This window comes from Nannospalax galili, unplaced genomic scaffold (assembly GCF_000622305.1).
Source record: "Nannospalax galili isolate Female #2095 unplaced genomic scaffold, S.galili_v1.0 scaffold576, whole genome shotgun sequence".
Classification (NCBI taxonomy): domain Eukaryota; kingdom Metazoa; phylum Chordata; class Mammalia; order Rodentia; family Spalacidae; genus Nannospalax; species Nannospalax galili.
Window position 1 is genome coordinate 2,674,254 of NW_008339223.1, and position 13,543 is coordinate 2,687,796.

General features: G+C 37.1%; 1 protein-coding gene across 1 annotated transcript in view; it reads right to left on the reverse strand.

The window, feature by feature from the left end:
* Ppp3r1 (protein phosphatase 3 regulatory subunit B, alpha) overlaps nucleotides 1-13,543 on the reverse strand; it is a 55,439-nt gene that overhangs the window by 12,253 nt on the left and 29,643 nt on the right. Inside the window, exon 2 of the mRNA XM_008833831.3 lies at nucleotides 7,521-7,560. Within this exon, the coding sequence (XP_008832053.1) occupies nucleotides 7,521-7,560 (40 nt within the window). The remainder of the gene's footprint in view (nucleotides 1-7,520; nucleotides 7,561-13,543) is intronic.

Sequence of the window (13,543 nt, forward strand, 5' to 3'; positions counted from 1 at the left end):
ATTTATGTTTCAAGGAACTTCTTCATTTCTTCAAAGGTGTGAAACTTACTGGCACAAAATTATTCATAAATATTCTCATTATCCTTTTATATCTACAGGATCTAGAGTGATTGCAATTTCTTGATCTAAAAAACAATATTTTATTTCCCACTTGGAAGGAAGAAACAGGTAGATCTCTGTGAGTTCAAGACCAGTCTGGTCTACACAGTGAGTTCCAGGCCAGCTGGGGCTACAGGGAGACCCTGTCTCAAAAAGACCAAAAACAAAAAAAATTTTTTTTATTTAGTTTTATTTTATGTGTATGAGTGTTTTGCCTGCATGCATTTAAGTGTAACGTGTGCAATGCCCAACGAGGGCCAGAAGAAGACACTGGATCCCTGGAACAGGAGTTAAGGACATGTAGGTATTAGGAACTGAACCTGGGTCCACTGCAGAAACAGTAAGTGATCTCAACTGTTAAATCATCTCTCCAGCCTCCAGTTCTTGGACTACTGATGATGGAAACTGTGTTTTCTTTCCTCTACAATGCATCAAAATGTAAATACCACATACTATGCACCTTTATCTTACTATACATAAGAGCTTGTAAGAGATAGGACAAAAATGACAGGACACGACACTAGAATTTCAGCCAAATGAATGCTAAGCACATATAATGAGTTTAAATATGTATTTTTAGAATTGTCTTCAGAGTCCAGTGAGCTTCATCTTGGGCATCAAGGTGTGAGAAAGTGTGACAGCAATTAGCCTGGATGCAAAGGCTCAGCACTGAAACGTCTCCAGAGTAAGTTTTAACAAATTTCTAAATGACAGCAGCTGTTTATAGGGTAACACTAAGCTCTGCCAATAATGAAGATGTTTATAAAATAAAGGGAAAAAAGGTAATTTTTATGTGGAACATTTTCATTTAGGGGAAAATCATCCAAATTTTGTTTCAGATAAAAATACATTTATATATAGGCTCAGCACTGAAACGTCTCCAGAGTAAGTTTTAACAAATTTCTAAATGACAGCAGCTGTTTATAGGGTAACACTAAGCTCTGCCAATAATGAAGATGTTTATAAAATAAAGGGAAAAAAGGTAATTTTTATGTGGAACATTTTCATTTAGGGGAAAATCATCCAAATTTTGTTTCAGATAAAAATACATTTATATATATATATAGAGAATCCATTCCCAAAACTTGTCCTCTGACTTCCTCATGCATGCTGTACTCACATATACATACACACACAAATAAATGAAACTTCAAAAATTAAAAAAAAAGATGTAGGAGTGGCAGATGAGGAAGAAATAAAAGACAGATGCCTGTGTCCAAAGTATGTCCTATCTCCAGCAATAGGGTCTTACCATCAAGTTCTGGGAGGCAATCAAGGAATGTGGCAGGATCTGGAGCAATGGAGCTGGAACTGACCTGGAAGCCACCTTCCCTGAAAGCTAGCTCTCACAGCTTTGGAGAGCACTATGCAAGCTGCGAAGGGAGAACATCGATCGATGGTCCAACCCCAGCTTCAAGGCCTAAAAACCACATCAGTGACCAACACAGCAAACAACATTGGTGCAGCAGTGCTACTTTTATCTTGGGGGTATTCAATTAATCGGACTTAAAGTCCACTCAATGGAGGAAACTCATGTGTGGTACTATAAACCTAGCCAAAAACACACAGCTGGAGAGGTCATAGATCTTAGAGAAAACTCCAAGGCTGTCAACATCCCTAGACAAATATAATTTCTTACTATGTGCAAAATATGGATCCTTAAATTTATAGACAAGTATCCCAATTACCAACCATCAAAGAAGCTTCTTTTTCAAGAGATAAGAGATAATTAGAGTTCCACAACTGGTCACACAGAAGTTGTCTGTGAATTGCCCAATTCTAAGTGGCATATCTAGGATGCAACCTCTACACCTAAGGCTCACAGAACATAGACAAGGGATGAAGAGAACACTAATGCATCTTTAACTCTCATCAGGAAGCTCCCTCATGCAACAGAGGGCCAGGAACACAAAAGGTCACAAATGGCCACAACACAGAGAATAAGATCCTGCAGAGTGTGTAGGAGTCCTTCGACAGGACTCCATATTAAAATCCACCCACCCAGGGATCAGGGACCATTGCTGAAGAGGGGGTGGAAAAACTGTAAGAGCCACGGCAGAGGTGTACGACCATATGAAAGTAAGAGTCCTACAAGCTCCTGGGACCCTTCTCATATAAGCCTATGAGATGGTGTAATGGTGTTAGCATGCACAAGATCCATGCAAGCTTAAGGAGACAAAAACCCAGCAAAGAACTGTGGAAATGAATAGCAGGCCCTAATCTTAGTTGAAGAACTATTAGCAGCTGGTTCTGGTTATTGCTGGGTGAGGAAGAGCTGGTCTTCTTAAAGGGTGGGATTCTAGATAGGCTAACTAGACCTCAGTGGATGAACTTGCACTGAGGGACATCTTGGGACACTAACTTTACATGATAGGTGTTAACAAAAATGACAGAATGTATGGGGGGGAATATGGAGGATGCCAAAGGGGAAGGGGGCATAAAGATGAGTTTCTGTATGAAATTCATAAAAATTCAATAAAAATGTTTTTAAAAAGTATTTTTAAGTTCTGAGGATAAAACGTGAAAGGGACAGCTTTAACAGTATATAAAAACCTAGTGCAAATGTTTGCTACATATTTAAACAAATCTGGCATTTGCTATCCTCTTTAAAAATATTTTATTTATTTTATTTTGTATGTATGAGTGTTTTTCCTGCAGTTATCCAAGTGCACCACGTGTGTGGCTGGCACCCAAGGGGCCAGAAGGGTGTTGGATCCCCTGGAACCAGAGTTGAGGATGGGTATTAGCCATTGGGAATCAAACCTGCATCCTCTGAAAAGCAGTAAAAGCTCTTACCGTGAGCCATCTCTCTAGTCCCTGTTATCCTTGATATGACTGCTATGGTTTGGATGTAAAATGTCTTCCACAGGTTCATGTGTTTTAACACTTAGTATCCAGCAGGTTGTGCTGTTTTGGGAGTAGACAAACAGCTCCTGCCACAGTTTGCACTGACAAACTTCAACATGCCTTCCTCCTGTTTTGTAATGAATTTTAACCCCTTAAACTGAAGAACAATAAATCCTTCCTCTGTACGTTATTTGTTCCAAGTATTTTATCATAGAAGAGAAAAACTAATACAGGAACACTCTTTTACCTTTAGTGCATTTTTGTTTGCAACTATAATAACATCCCTGAATCTCAGACTTAAAAGGAGAGCAGAAGACTGATTGTGGTTACAGCCCCCAAGAGAGAAAGGCAAGCAGATTTCTGTGAGTTCCAGGCCAGTCAGGGTTACAAAGAGAAAACTCGTCTTTTTAAAAAAACAATTTATAAAAAAAGAAAGAAAAATAGATAGCAAGAAAAGGGAAAAATCTGGGACATTTCCATTACAAACTTCTCATGACCAAGAAATAAAAACTAACTTCCTAGGACTTCATCCCTATCAGGGACAACCCTGATAGAAACAACCAAACAATTCTTCTGTAGCCCAAAACCTGGACAATTAGGCTTCTACACCTCTTTCTGGTTATCAAAAACTGGAGTAGTAATTGTACCACATGCTCTAACTGAACAGTTAAGTAGTGAAGCAATTTAGAGTAGAGCTTTTTTTCAATTTCAGAAAAGCTACAAACTGACACCCTATTAATGCTAACACCTAGAAAACCAATTTTTAATTTTTCTCTTCATCATATTCCAGAGATGTTACCTGTACAGTAGTGACAGAAATGACAGTTCTAAACCCAGAAGAATATTACAATCTATAATAAAACAAACTTAAAATCTTTCAGGCAGGAGTGGTAGCACACGCCTTTAATTGGCAGAGGCAGGCGGATCTCTGAGTTCCAGGCCAGATGGGCTACATTTCGAGTTCCAGGACAGCTGAAGCTACAGGGAGATCCTGTCTCAAAAAAAAAAAAAAGTTATTTTCATTTTATGTGTTTGAGTGCTTTGCCTGCATGAATGTAGGTGCACATGGGTACAGTACCCACAAAGGCCAGAAGAGGGCACTGAGTCACCTGGAATTGGAGTTAGGAACTGTTGTTAGCCATCATGTGGGTGTCTGGAACCCAATCCCGGGTCCTTTGCTAGAGCAGCTAATGCTCTTAACTGCTGAGTCATGTCTAGCTTCAGCAACCTTAAAGGTCAGTAGTATTTTGGGCTTTGTCAACTATATGGTAATCTTCATTGTTAACTACTAACTAACAATAACACAAAAACAGCCAAGCATGTGCACAGGTATAGCTCTTACAAAAACAATTATTAATAAAAACCACAAGCAAGGCAGTTTACCAATCTGTCTAGAGTCATAAGTATGTCTGGTATGGGTCAATTACCATGCTGTTACGGATGTAAACATTTCATTCTCACATTTAATACAGAAGCACACATACCTACAAAGAATCCAAGTTTAAGTAAGAAATTCATAGAGGAAAGCCTGGGAGGAAATAAAATAAAATAAAATAATAAAATAAAATAAAATAAACAGTAGCAGAAATACTATAATAATCAAACACAGATACCAGCCTTTCTGTTTGTCTAAGACAGTGTTTCTCTATAGCCCGGGCTGGCCTCAAACTCATGATTTCCTCTGTTTTCTGTCTCCTAAGTAATGGAAGTAAAGGAATAAACTACCATACCCAGCTTTAGCAATTAAAGAAAAAATTAAAAATTTCAAGATTGTAAGTAAAATGGGTAATTTCAGTTTATGATGACTGCTATAAAGAAACAAACACAAGCTGGGTGTGGAACAGCATACCTGTAATCCCAACAGTCAGAAGCAAAAGTTCCAGAAGCTGGAGGCCAGCCTGGCCTACACACCAAGACTCTGTATCTCACTCCACAGATGGGAAGCAAACAGAAGGTAGCCAAATGAAGAGCTGACAGGAGCACTTCCTACAATCACATACACAGGCAAAGAGTGATGGGAATAAAACAAACTGACAAGTGTTTTTGGAAAAAGAAAGAAGTGTGTTCAAACAAAAGCAACTGGAAGAGTGATTTTGAAAATGCAAAGCCCAGGGCTGAAGATATGGCTCAGCAGTTAAGAACACCAGCTGTTCTTGCAGAAGACCGAGGTTTGAATTTCAGTACCCACATGGCAGCTAACAACTGTCCATAAGGCACTGCACAACATGGGTGCACTTACACACATGCAGGCAATACATTACATACACATAAAAAAAATAATAGTAAAGAAAGAAATGCAAAGCCCAAGGGACAAGTCAATAGAAGCAAAGAGGACTCCAAGCAAGGCAGAACCAGCTATGGTTGAAGGGCTACAAGAGCTGTTTCCACTGAGAAAAGAATGATTTGGAAGTTCAGGACCTGCAAACTATCTTAATCCAATGGTCTCCATTCCAACTCCAAGAACTTCCCCTTTCCCAATAAATGCCCTTGCACATAAGAGATGTGACTTCTTTGAAAGAACACACATCAGCTCACTAGTCCTGAACAGTCCATGAAATAAGAATTGCTAAGCTTTCATTTCTTTCTTTTGGTTCTCCACTATCACCAGAAGTGGCTAATCCATCCACATTTACACTCTTCATCCTTGTCAGGAATTTTTTGCAATAGCTATTTGATCTAGTAAAGGTTTTTCTTAATAAGCACTTTATGTGGCCACGAGATAAATGAACTGTGTGTGCCATAGACTGCCTGTGTTCCATTTTCTTTATCACATCTAACCCGATCGGATGGTTAATCCAAATCGTCATTGCTGTTTGAGTGTACAACCTATGTCATTCCTGAAACTGCTGTATTGTCAGAGTTCTACTACAGACAACAGAATCAAACTTTACTCTCTTGACAAAGACAGGAAGTTTTAAGTTTTTAAATTATTTTATGTTTATGAGTGTATTACCCACATGTGCGTAAGTGCACCCATGTTATGCAATACCCACGAAGGTCAGAAAACGGCACTGGATCTGGAACTGGAGTTACAGATGGTTGTCAGTCGCCATGAGGGTGCTGGGATTTGAACCTGTGTCCTCCGCAAGAGCAGACGGTGCTCTCTTAACTGCTGAGCCATCGTGCCAGTCCTTATTTTTGTTTTTTAAGACAAGAGTTTCACTACGTATTTCCAGACTGGCCCAGAACTCACTATTCCAGGCTGTCCTTCAACTCATGGTGCTCCTCCTGCCTCAGTCTCTCAACTGCTGGGATTACAGGTATGTGCTTCCATGCCTGGGTCCAGGTATTGTTTAATGTTAGAAGAAAAGGAAAAGAGAGGGAGGGACAAAGCTGACTTCTAATCTCCACACGTGATGTGGCTCATGTGCCCCAGTCCCCACATCACATACATATACACATAATAAAATAAATTAAAAAATAACAATAATAAATAAAAGACATGGTGGTTTACTCGGAGGGCAAAGGCAAGCAGATCTGTCAGTTCCAAGCCAGACAGGGCTACACAGTGAGACCCTGTCTCAAAATAAACAAATAAGTTGGCAAAAATGGTTCAGTGGGTTAAAGATGCTTGCTGTCAAGCCTGATGACCTCAATTTGACTGCCAGGATCCATATAATGGAAAGAGAACCAACTGTCCTCTGACTTCCGCACATGTGCTGTGGCACATGGACCTCCCCCCAACATATATGCAGAAAAAAATTAAAATACAATAAAAATTTTTAAGTAAAATAAAATGTAAGACTTTTTCCAATCTCAGAAAACATTAAAAAAAAAAAAAATCAAAAAAGGCTTAGACAACTGCTGTTTAAGTCAGATAAAAGAGGATCACCCACCCCTTAACCATTCCATCAGCATTTAAAAACTAACAAAAAAACGTGATTCTATTTGTTCAAGCTACAAAATACAAAATTTAGTGGATGTGGTTCACTTTCCCTGAATATATGTAAAGCCATCCAAGTGGCAGTCTGGAGGCGATTCTAGCTGGCAGGTACCTACACTTTTGCTTCCCCAGTGAATCTGAAAATCTTGGGTGCAGTTATTAAAACAAAGGAACTTGCATCTTTGAATCATCAAATAGGAAAAAAAAAATGTTTACAAATTCACTTTGAAACTCTAGAAACCTCTATTAAGTCATGGGGACTTGGGAGTTTATCTGTAATTATAGTTATCATCCAGACATTAATGGTAAGACTTTTTAAAAATTCCTACTCTGTGCTGGAGATCTGACTTGGAAGTTAAGAGCACTGGCTGCTCTTGCAGAGGACCTCAATTCCATTACTAGCACCCACAGTGCGGCTAAACTATCAATAACAGCAGATCCAACAACTTCTGGCCTCTGCTGGCAGTGTATGCACAGGTGAAGTAGCATACATGCAGACAAAACACTAATACACATTTTAAAAATTCTGACTCTAGTAAGTTAAAGAATGTATGTCAAATGCATTCCCCATTTTAAATGAGAAAAATTTGCTTTAAGTATAAACATATTACATATACTATACATACATATACATAAATACATACAGATTTATAAGTAAAAGAAGTTCCTGATACTACAATATCCAACTTACAGTGTGAGCACATTTCCAACGGATAACTTGCTTCATTTCCCTGGGGGGGGGGGGGAGAAAAAAAGAGTTAGTTATAAGAACTGCCCAACTTTTTAAAAATATTAAACAAATAAGTGACACAACAGAGGAGCCATAAACTGTGTCTAGAAAGTAAGTTACACTTATTATTTAACTGGCAAGAAACCACATTATATAATGGTAGAAAGAACTGGTAAGTTGTGGTTAAGACTTACGTAAACATCTGATTAAAATATATTTCAAATACTTTTAATACCATAAATACGCTATATACCAAATTTTCACATATTATTGTCAGTGCATTAATATGTCTTAATGGGTGAATTTACTATTGCTTCTTTTTCTAAGAGTTTCTTATAGCCCAGGTTGGTTTTGAACTCCCTTTGTAGGGAAGGATGACCCTTAAGTACTGATCCTCCTCTTCCTCATCCTCCCAAGTGCTGGGCTTGTGCCACCACACCAGGAAAGATGAACTCTTTTTAAATGTTTTTTTTTTCTTGGGGGGGATCTTTTTTATTTTTATATACATGACAAGATTGTATACCAATAGTCAGTTAAATAGTACAAATTTACATTCATGAGGAAATATTAAAAAAAAAAAAAAGTCGGCTAATAATCTTAAATTACAGACTTTATCTTGGTTGTTACCCAGGTTTCTGTCATGTTGCAATAAACTTAGCAAACTATTCCAAAAAAAAAGTCAACTAAAAAACCCACTTCTTCCTGGGACCCACAATTCCACCATTTTATAGTGCAGGGGAGAAGGAGGTTTTGGGAAAGCATCCAAAAACAACTCTCAAAAAAACAAAACAAAAAAAAATTCTTAAAAATTTCACATTCCCTCTCCAGATAGGATCCATGGTGAAGTGTAATTTACAACTCATCTTTCCTGCTGTAGATTCCTTTGCTGTTTCTTGATGGTCTTCGTCTGTTCCTGCATCCACCTTCTCTTCTTTGCCTTGCTCTGTGTCATCAGCTTTGTCTTCTCCTGTGTCTTCAGGCTCTTCTTCTGGTTCTTCTTCCACCAGTGCTTCAGGGTCAATGTCTAAACTGAGGCGAAGCATTCTTTCTGGTCTATCTCCATATGCTTTGGTGTCTGGTAGAGGATAGCGGGACCAAAGAGTTGCTGTTTCAAACAAAACTACAGCAAGATCCGAGACTGTTCCGTCATCTTCGTCTTCCTTAATCCGTCGAAGCATGTCTTTGATGATCAGTGGGTATCTGGGATTAATTTCAAGTGTTTTCTTCTGACTGGCATAGTAATTTGTACAAATGTCCTTGTCTGTTTGGTATGCTTGTGCTTTCACGACCCTCTCCGTGTTGCCACTCCATTCGTACTGGCTGGCCACAAGAGCACAGGGAGACTCTGCAAGGCGCTGTGACACCACAGCCTTTTCAATCTTGTCCTGTTTTTTAAAAATTATTTATTATTTTTACTTTATGTGTATGTGTGTATTGCCTACATGTAGGTAAGTGCATCTGCGTCGTGCAGTGCCCACAGAGGACAGAAGAGGTTGTCGGATCCCCTGGAACTGGAATTACAGACAGTTGTTAGCTGCCATGTGGGTGCTGGGATTTGAATCCAGGTCTCCTGCAAGAACAGTCAGTGTTCTTAACCACTGAGCCATCTCTCCAGCCCGAAAGATGAACTCTTAAGTTCAAAGTGAGAGCATTCCTGTCATTGTTCCTTAAAGCTTAATTGCAAAATAAATTGTTAAGAAAAAACTTATTACCGATTATACACATGCAATGAAACAAAAAAATTTTCACTGTACAATTATAATACTGACATATTAACAGGAGTGGTGAGTCCAAGTTAAAACAGCGAGCCATTTAAATCACCTCTGTGTGTTTCTTTTCATAAGAAGTTACCTCTCCCTTACTTATTTTCTCCATACTTGAAAAAAAAAATGTGTTCTAGAAAAACAGACAAGGGCAATGCCTACATTTAACAACTTTCAAAGACTTCGCCCAGAACAGGTCAAATTATATAGCTGGAGATCACATCATTTATATTCTAAATATAAAAACAACAAAAAATCCTAAGTACAACAGACTCTCAGAGGTAGAGACATAAAGATCTTAACACTCTGTAGAATTTAAACATACCCATTTTCTAATCTTGGTAATATAAGGAATTACTTAATAGTAGTAAGTGAATTAACATTGGAATATTTAAATAAACTATGTGGGGGGGGCAGTTTAGTATAATCAGATGTCTTTTAAACTCCTAAAAGTATCTTTAATCCTGTGTAAACTAAAGGTCTAAGAAAAATTTACCCAGAAATCATACTATCTTCATTCCTTATGTTGCTAGTCCACAGTATTTCCTTGAAAAGTATAGCAAGCAATTACAAACTCCCATAAATTCTAGGTCATTTTAAATATCAAATGTATTAAATGTAAGAATTAAAGTGGGCAAAAAAAGAAACAGCCAAAAAAGGGCATTATTTTTTAGTAGAGATGGATCTCTGAACATTTTACTTCACCTAACTGACCTTAGACATCCCTACTTTGTCTCCTATCTTGACTGCCTTATATATGCTTACATGCCTTAATTTGAAAATGCTTTTTTTCTGCTTCATTCCTCCTGAAAAATTTTTTTTTGGGCAAGGTTCTCAAGAGTACACTGATACTTTACTCACTAAACCTTGCATTGCAAGTTTTATTTACTCTAAAACAAAATTGACTATCTTTACTGTTCTGTACGTACTGTGATTATGTGGTAATTTCAGGCATGATTTTGAAACCAGGCCCTTGTTTTTTCACCAGCTCACTGACCATTACTGTGTAACCAGTTCTTTATAACTATCATCATCCACATCTTCTATTTATCTACATTAACCCTACTAGCCAACATCTGAAGTGCCCAAGGACCAGCTAGGCTGCGACAGATGAGGAAAAGCCACCTTTCCCAGCTGGGAATAAAGATAACAAAATAATTTCTCTTTCAAATTATTCCTAATATGAATGGTTATAAATGTAAGGCTTTATTAAAGCTAGATTACATGTAAAACAATGAATATATATATATATATATATATATATATGTTTTCTAAAGATCTTTGTGTTAAGTTTCACAATGAAAATTACAGGAGCTATAGTCTCAGCAAATAGTTACAAAATCTTGGATACTAAAATCTAGCTTATATATGATTCCATGTGCATGCATCGTCTACACAAGCTTGTGTTTAAAAAAAAAATATTTGGTATCCAATTGGTCTATAAGTAAGCGCTTCTGTGAACTGGAGCTGTTAAAGGAGCTCAGCTTCTTTTTTGGCTCATAATAGAAATTAGAATTTGAGGCAAGAGGTCAACTCCAACAGACTAAGTTAGCTCACTTGGCCACATGTCCAGTATGCCAATTAAAGAAACAGAATAGGGTCTGGAAAGATGGCTCAGCAGTTAAGAACACTGGAATTCTTGCAGAAGACCCGGGTTTAAATCCCAGCATCCACATAACAGCTAACTCCAGTCCCCAGGGATCCGACAGCCTCTTCTGACATTGGCGGGCATTGCACGACATGGGTGCACCTACCTACATATGCAGGCAATACATGTGTACACATGAAATAATATTTAAAAAAGTTTTAAAAAGTAACAGAATAATGTTAAAAATCAAAGCGAGTATTAAATCGTGACCACTTTGGCAAAAAAAGTAGAGGTGACTCATGGTCCTAAATCTGAGAGAATTAACATGCGGTTTTTTTTTTTAATACTTAAAAAAAAATCCTAAAAAAAAAAAAAGACAAGATACATTTAATTATACAGTTCTAGTCAAGATGTTATCTCTTTGATCCTTAATCTTAATTTTGGTTTTACAAAATGATACCTATTGCTTGAGCATATAAATTGATTTTTAAGAGATGATTACTTGGTCTCCTTAGGTACTCTTTATCCCAAGGCTTAAAAAAAAAAAAGCCAATTATCTCTGTACTTTTAAATATATTTCACATAATATAAACATTTTAAACATTTTTAAGACATTTTGACCAATACTGCCTCTTTAGGCCAGTAAGTTTGTCAGGATACTTATCTTTGCCAAACCTATGTAAAAACGGCTCTAAACATAAAAAAAAAAAAAAAAAATCAGTCATTTTAAAAGCCTGCTTCAAAACTTACAAAGACATCTTAAAGTTTATGATCTTAATGTATTACATTACAATAATATATTTGAAATAATCATCTCCACTTTAAACTTAAAAATATGATTTAACTAAACACTTGTTAAATGATTAATTACTACAAAGGTGCAAAAATAAAGTCAAATGCCAAATTTTTATCTTCTGGATGTCTCAAACCCTGATGAACTGAATGCTTTTTCACACACAAAAAAATTTCAAGTAACTGTTAAGATATTTAAGGTATTATATTTTCTATATTTAGATAGTAACTCCTGGATTTTCATTTAAAATTATCTTATTAAAGCATTTTCTAAATCATATATACATATATAAACAAACAGCTATCAAGGTAAAGAAAATAGATTGAAGAGTTATAGGTATGAGATAATATTTTTGGCAAAGGAAGATTTAAAAATGCTTTTGGATTTCAAAAGGACTTTGGTGAAATAAAGATTGTTACAAAATGCTTAGGCAGATTAAAACCCAGCACAGAACTGTGGAAGTGGACAGCAGGCCCCAGTCTTGGTAGAGGAAATTACTGGCTGCTGATTGCTGCTGGGTGAGGAGGAGTTGATCTTCTTGGAGGGAGGGACTCTATATGGGCTGACTGGACCCGGGTGGACGAACGTGCACTGAGGGACATCTGGGGACATCATGACAGACCTTGATACAAATGATGGAGTGTATGGATGCCACTGGGTGGGGGGTATGGGAGGGTGCCACAAGGGGAAGGGCACAAAAATTCAATAAAAAAATTTTAAAAAGAGTGTTACAAAATGGAAGTGGTGGATGAAAATGTTAAGATTCAAGTATGTTGTAAAAAGATTAAGAAAATTAGAGAAATTAGGATTATAACAAAGGTTATTAAATTTTTAGGGTCAAATTTGGATTCCTTGAGAAAAAAATTAATGCTTGATTCTCTGTTTACAACAACAAAAAAGGGTTTTAAGTATTAACTGGCTAAGAAAAATAAGGACTTTTAAATATGGTTACTAAAAATTCAATTAGTTGCAGCATCTTCCTTGAAAGATAAAGAAAACCAGATGAGCTGGGAGTGGTGGCACAGACTTTAATTCCAGCACTCAGGAGTCAGAGCTCTGTGAATCTGAGTTCAAGGCCAGCCTGGTTTACAAAGTGGTTCCAGGCCAGCTGGGGCTACCTGGAGACCCTGACTCAAAAAGACCGCCCCCCGCAAAAAGAAAAGAAAACCAGATGATTTCATCAACTGAAAGAACGGACATCACATCAAACACTCCATTCAATTCAACTAGAGTTTTGAATAAGACTGTATCCAACTTACTTCTACACTACAAAATTCAAAGAAATAAACTTTAAGAGTCACAAGCCCCAACATCCTCTAAGAACTCATTCATGTGTGACTTCATAGATGCTGGATGGGACTATCTTCAATGAATTAACAATCCAGTATCCCCAAGTAACTGAACTTTTCTCTCATTTTTTAGTTCTTTAAACATTTTTTTTTCTTTTTTTGAGACAGGGTTTCCCTGTAGCCCCAGCTGGCCTGGAACTCACTATGGAGACCAGTCTGGCCTTGAACTCAGAGATCCACCTGCCTCTGCCTCCTGAGCGCTGGAATTAAAGGTGTGTGCCACCACACCTGGCCCCCTTAAACACTTTTATAATTATAAATTTTAATGGTTTATTTAATATTCCACTTGTCATATTCCTAAATGATAAAATAATGCTAATTTTGGTTTGAATTAAATTATAAATGATACTATTTCATTATGTTTTCTTGTTATGATTACTTGCTTACCCAGAACTTTATTCAACTAGTATTCATATTCAAAAGATTCAAGTGTATTCACTTTGTAAAAATGTTGTGTATTTTTCTAATTATTTAGCATAATTTGGCCTAAA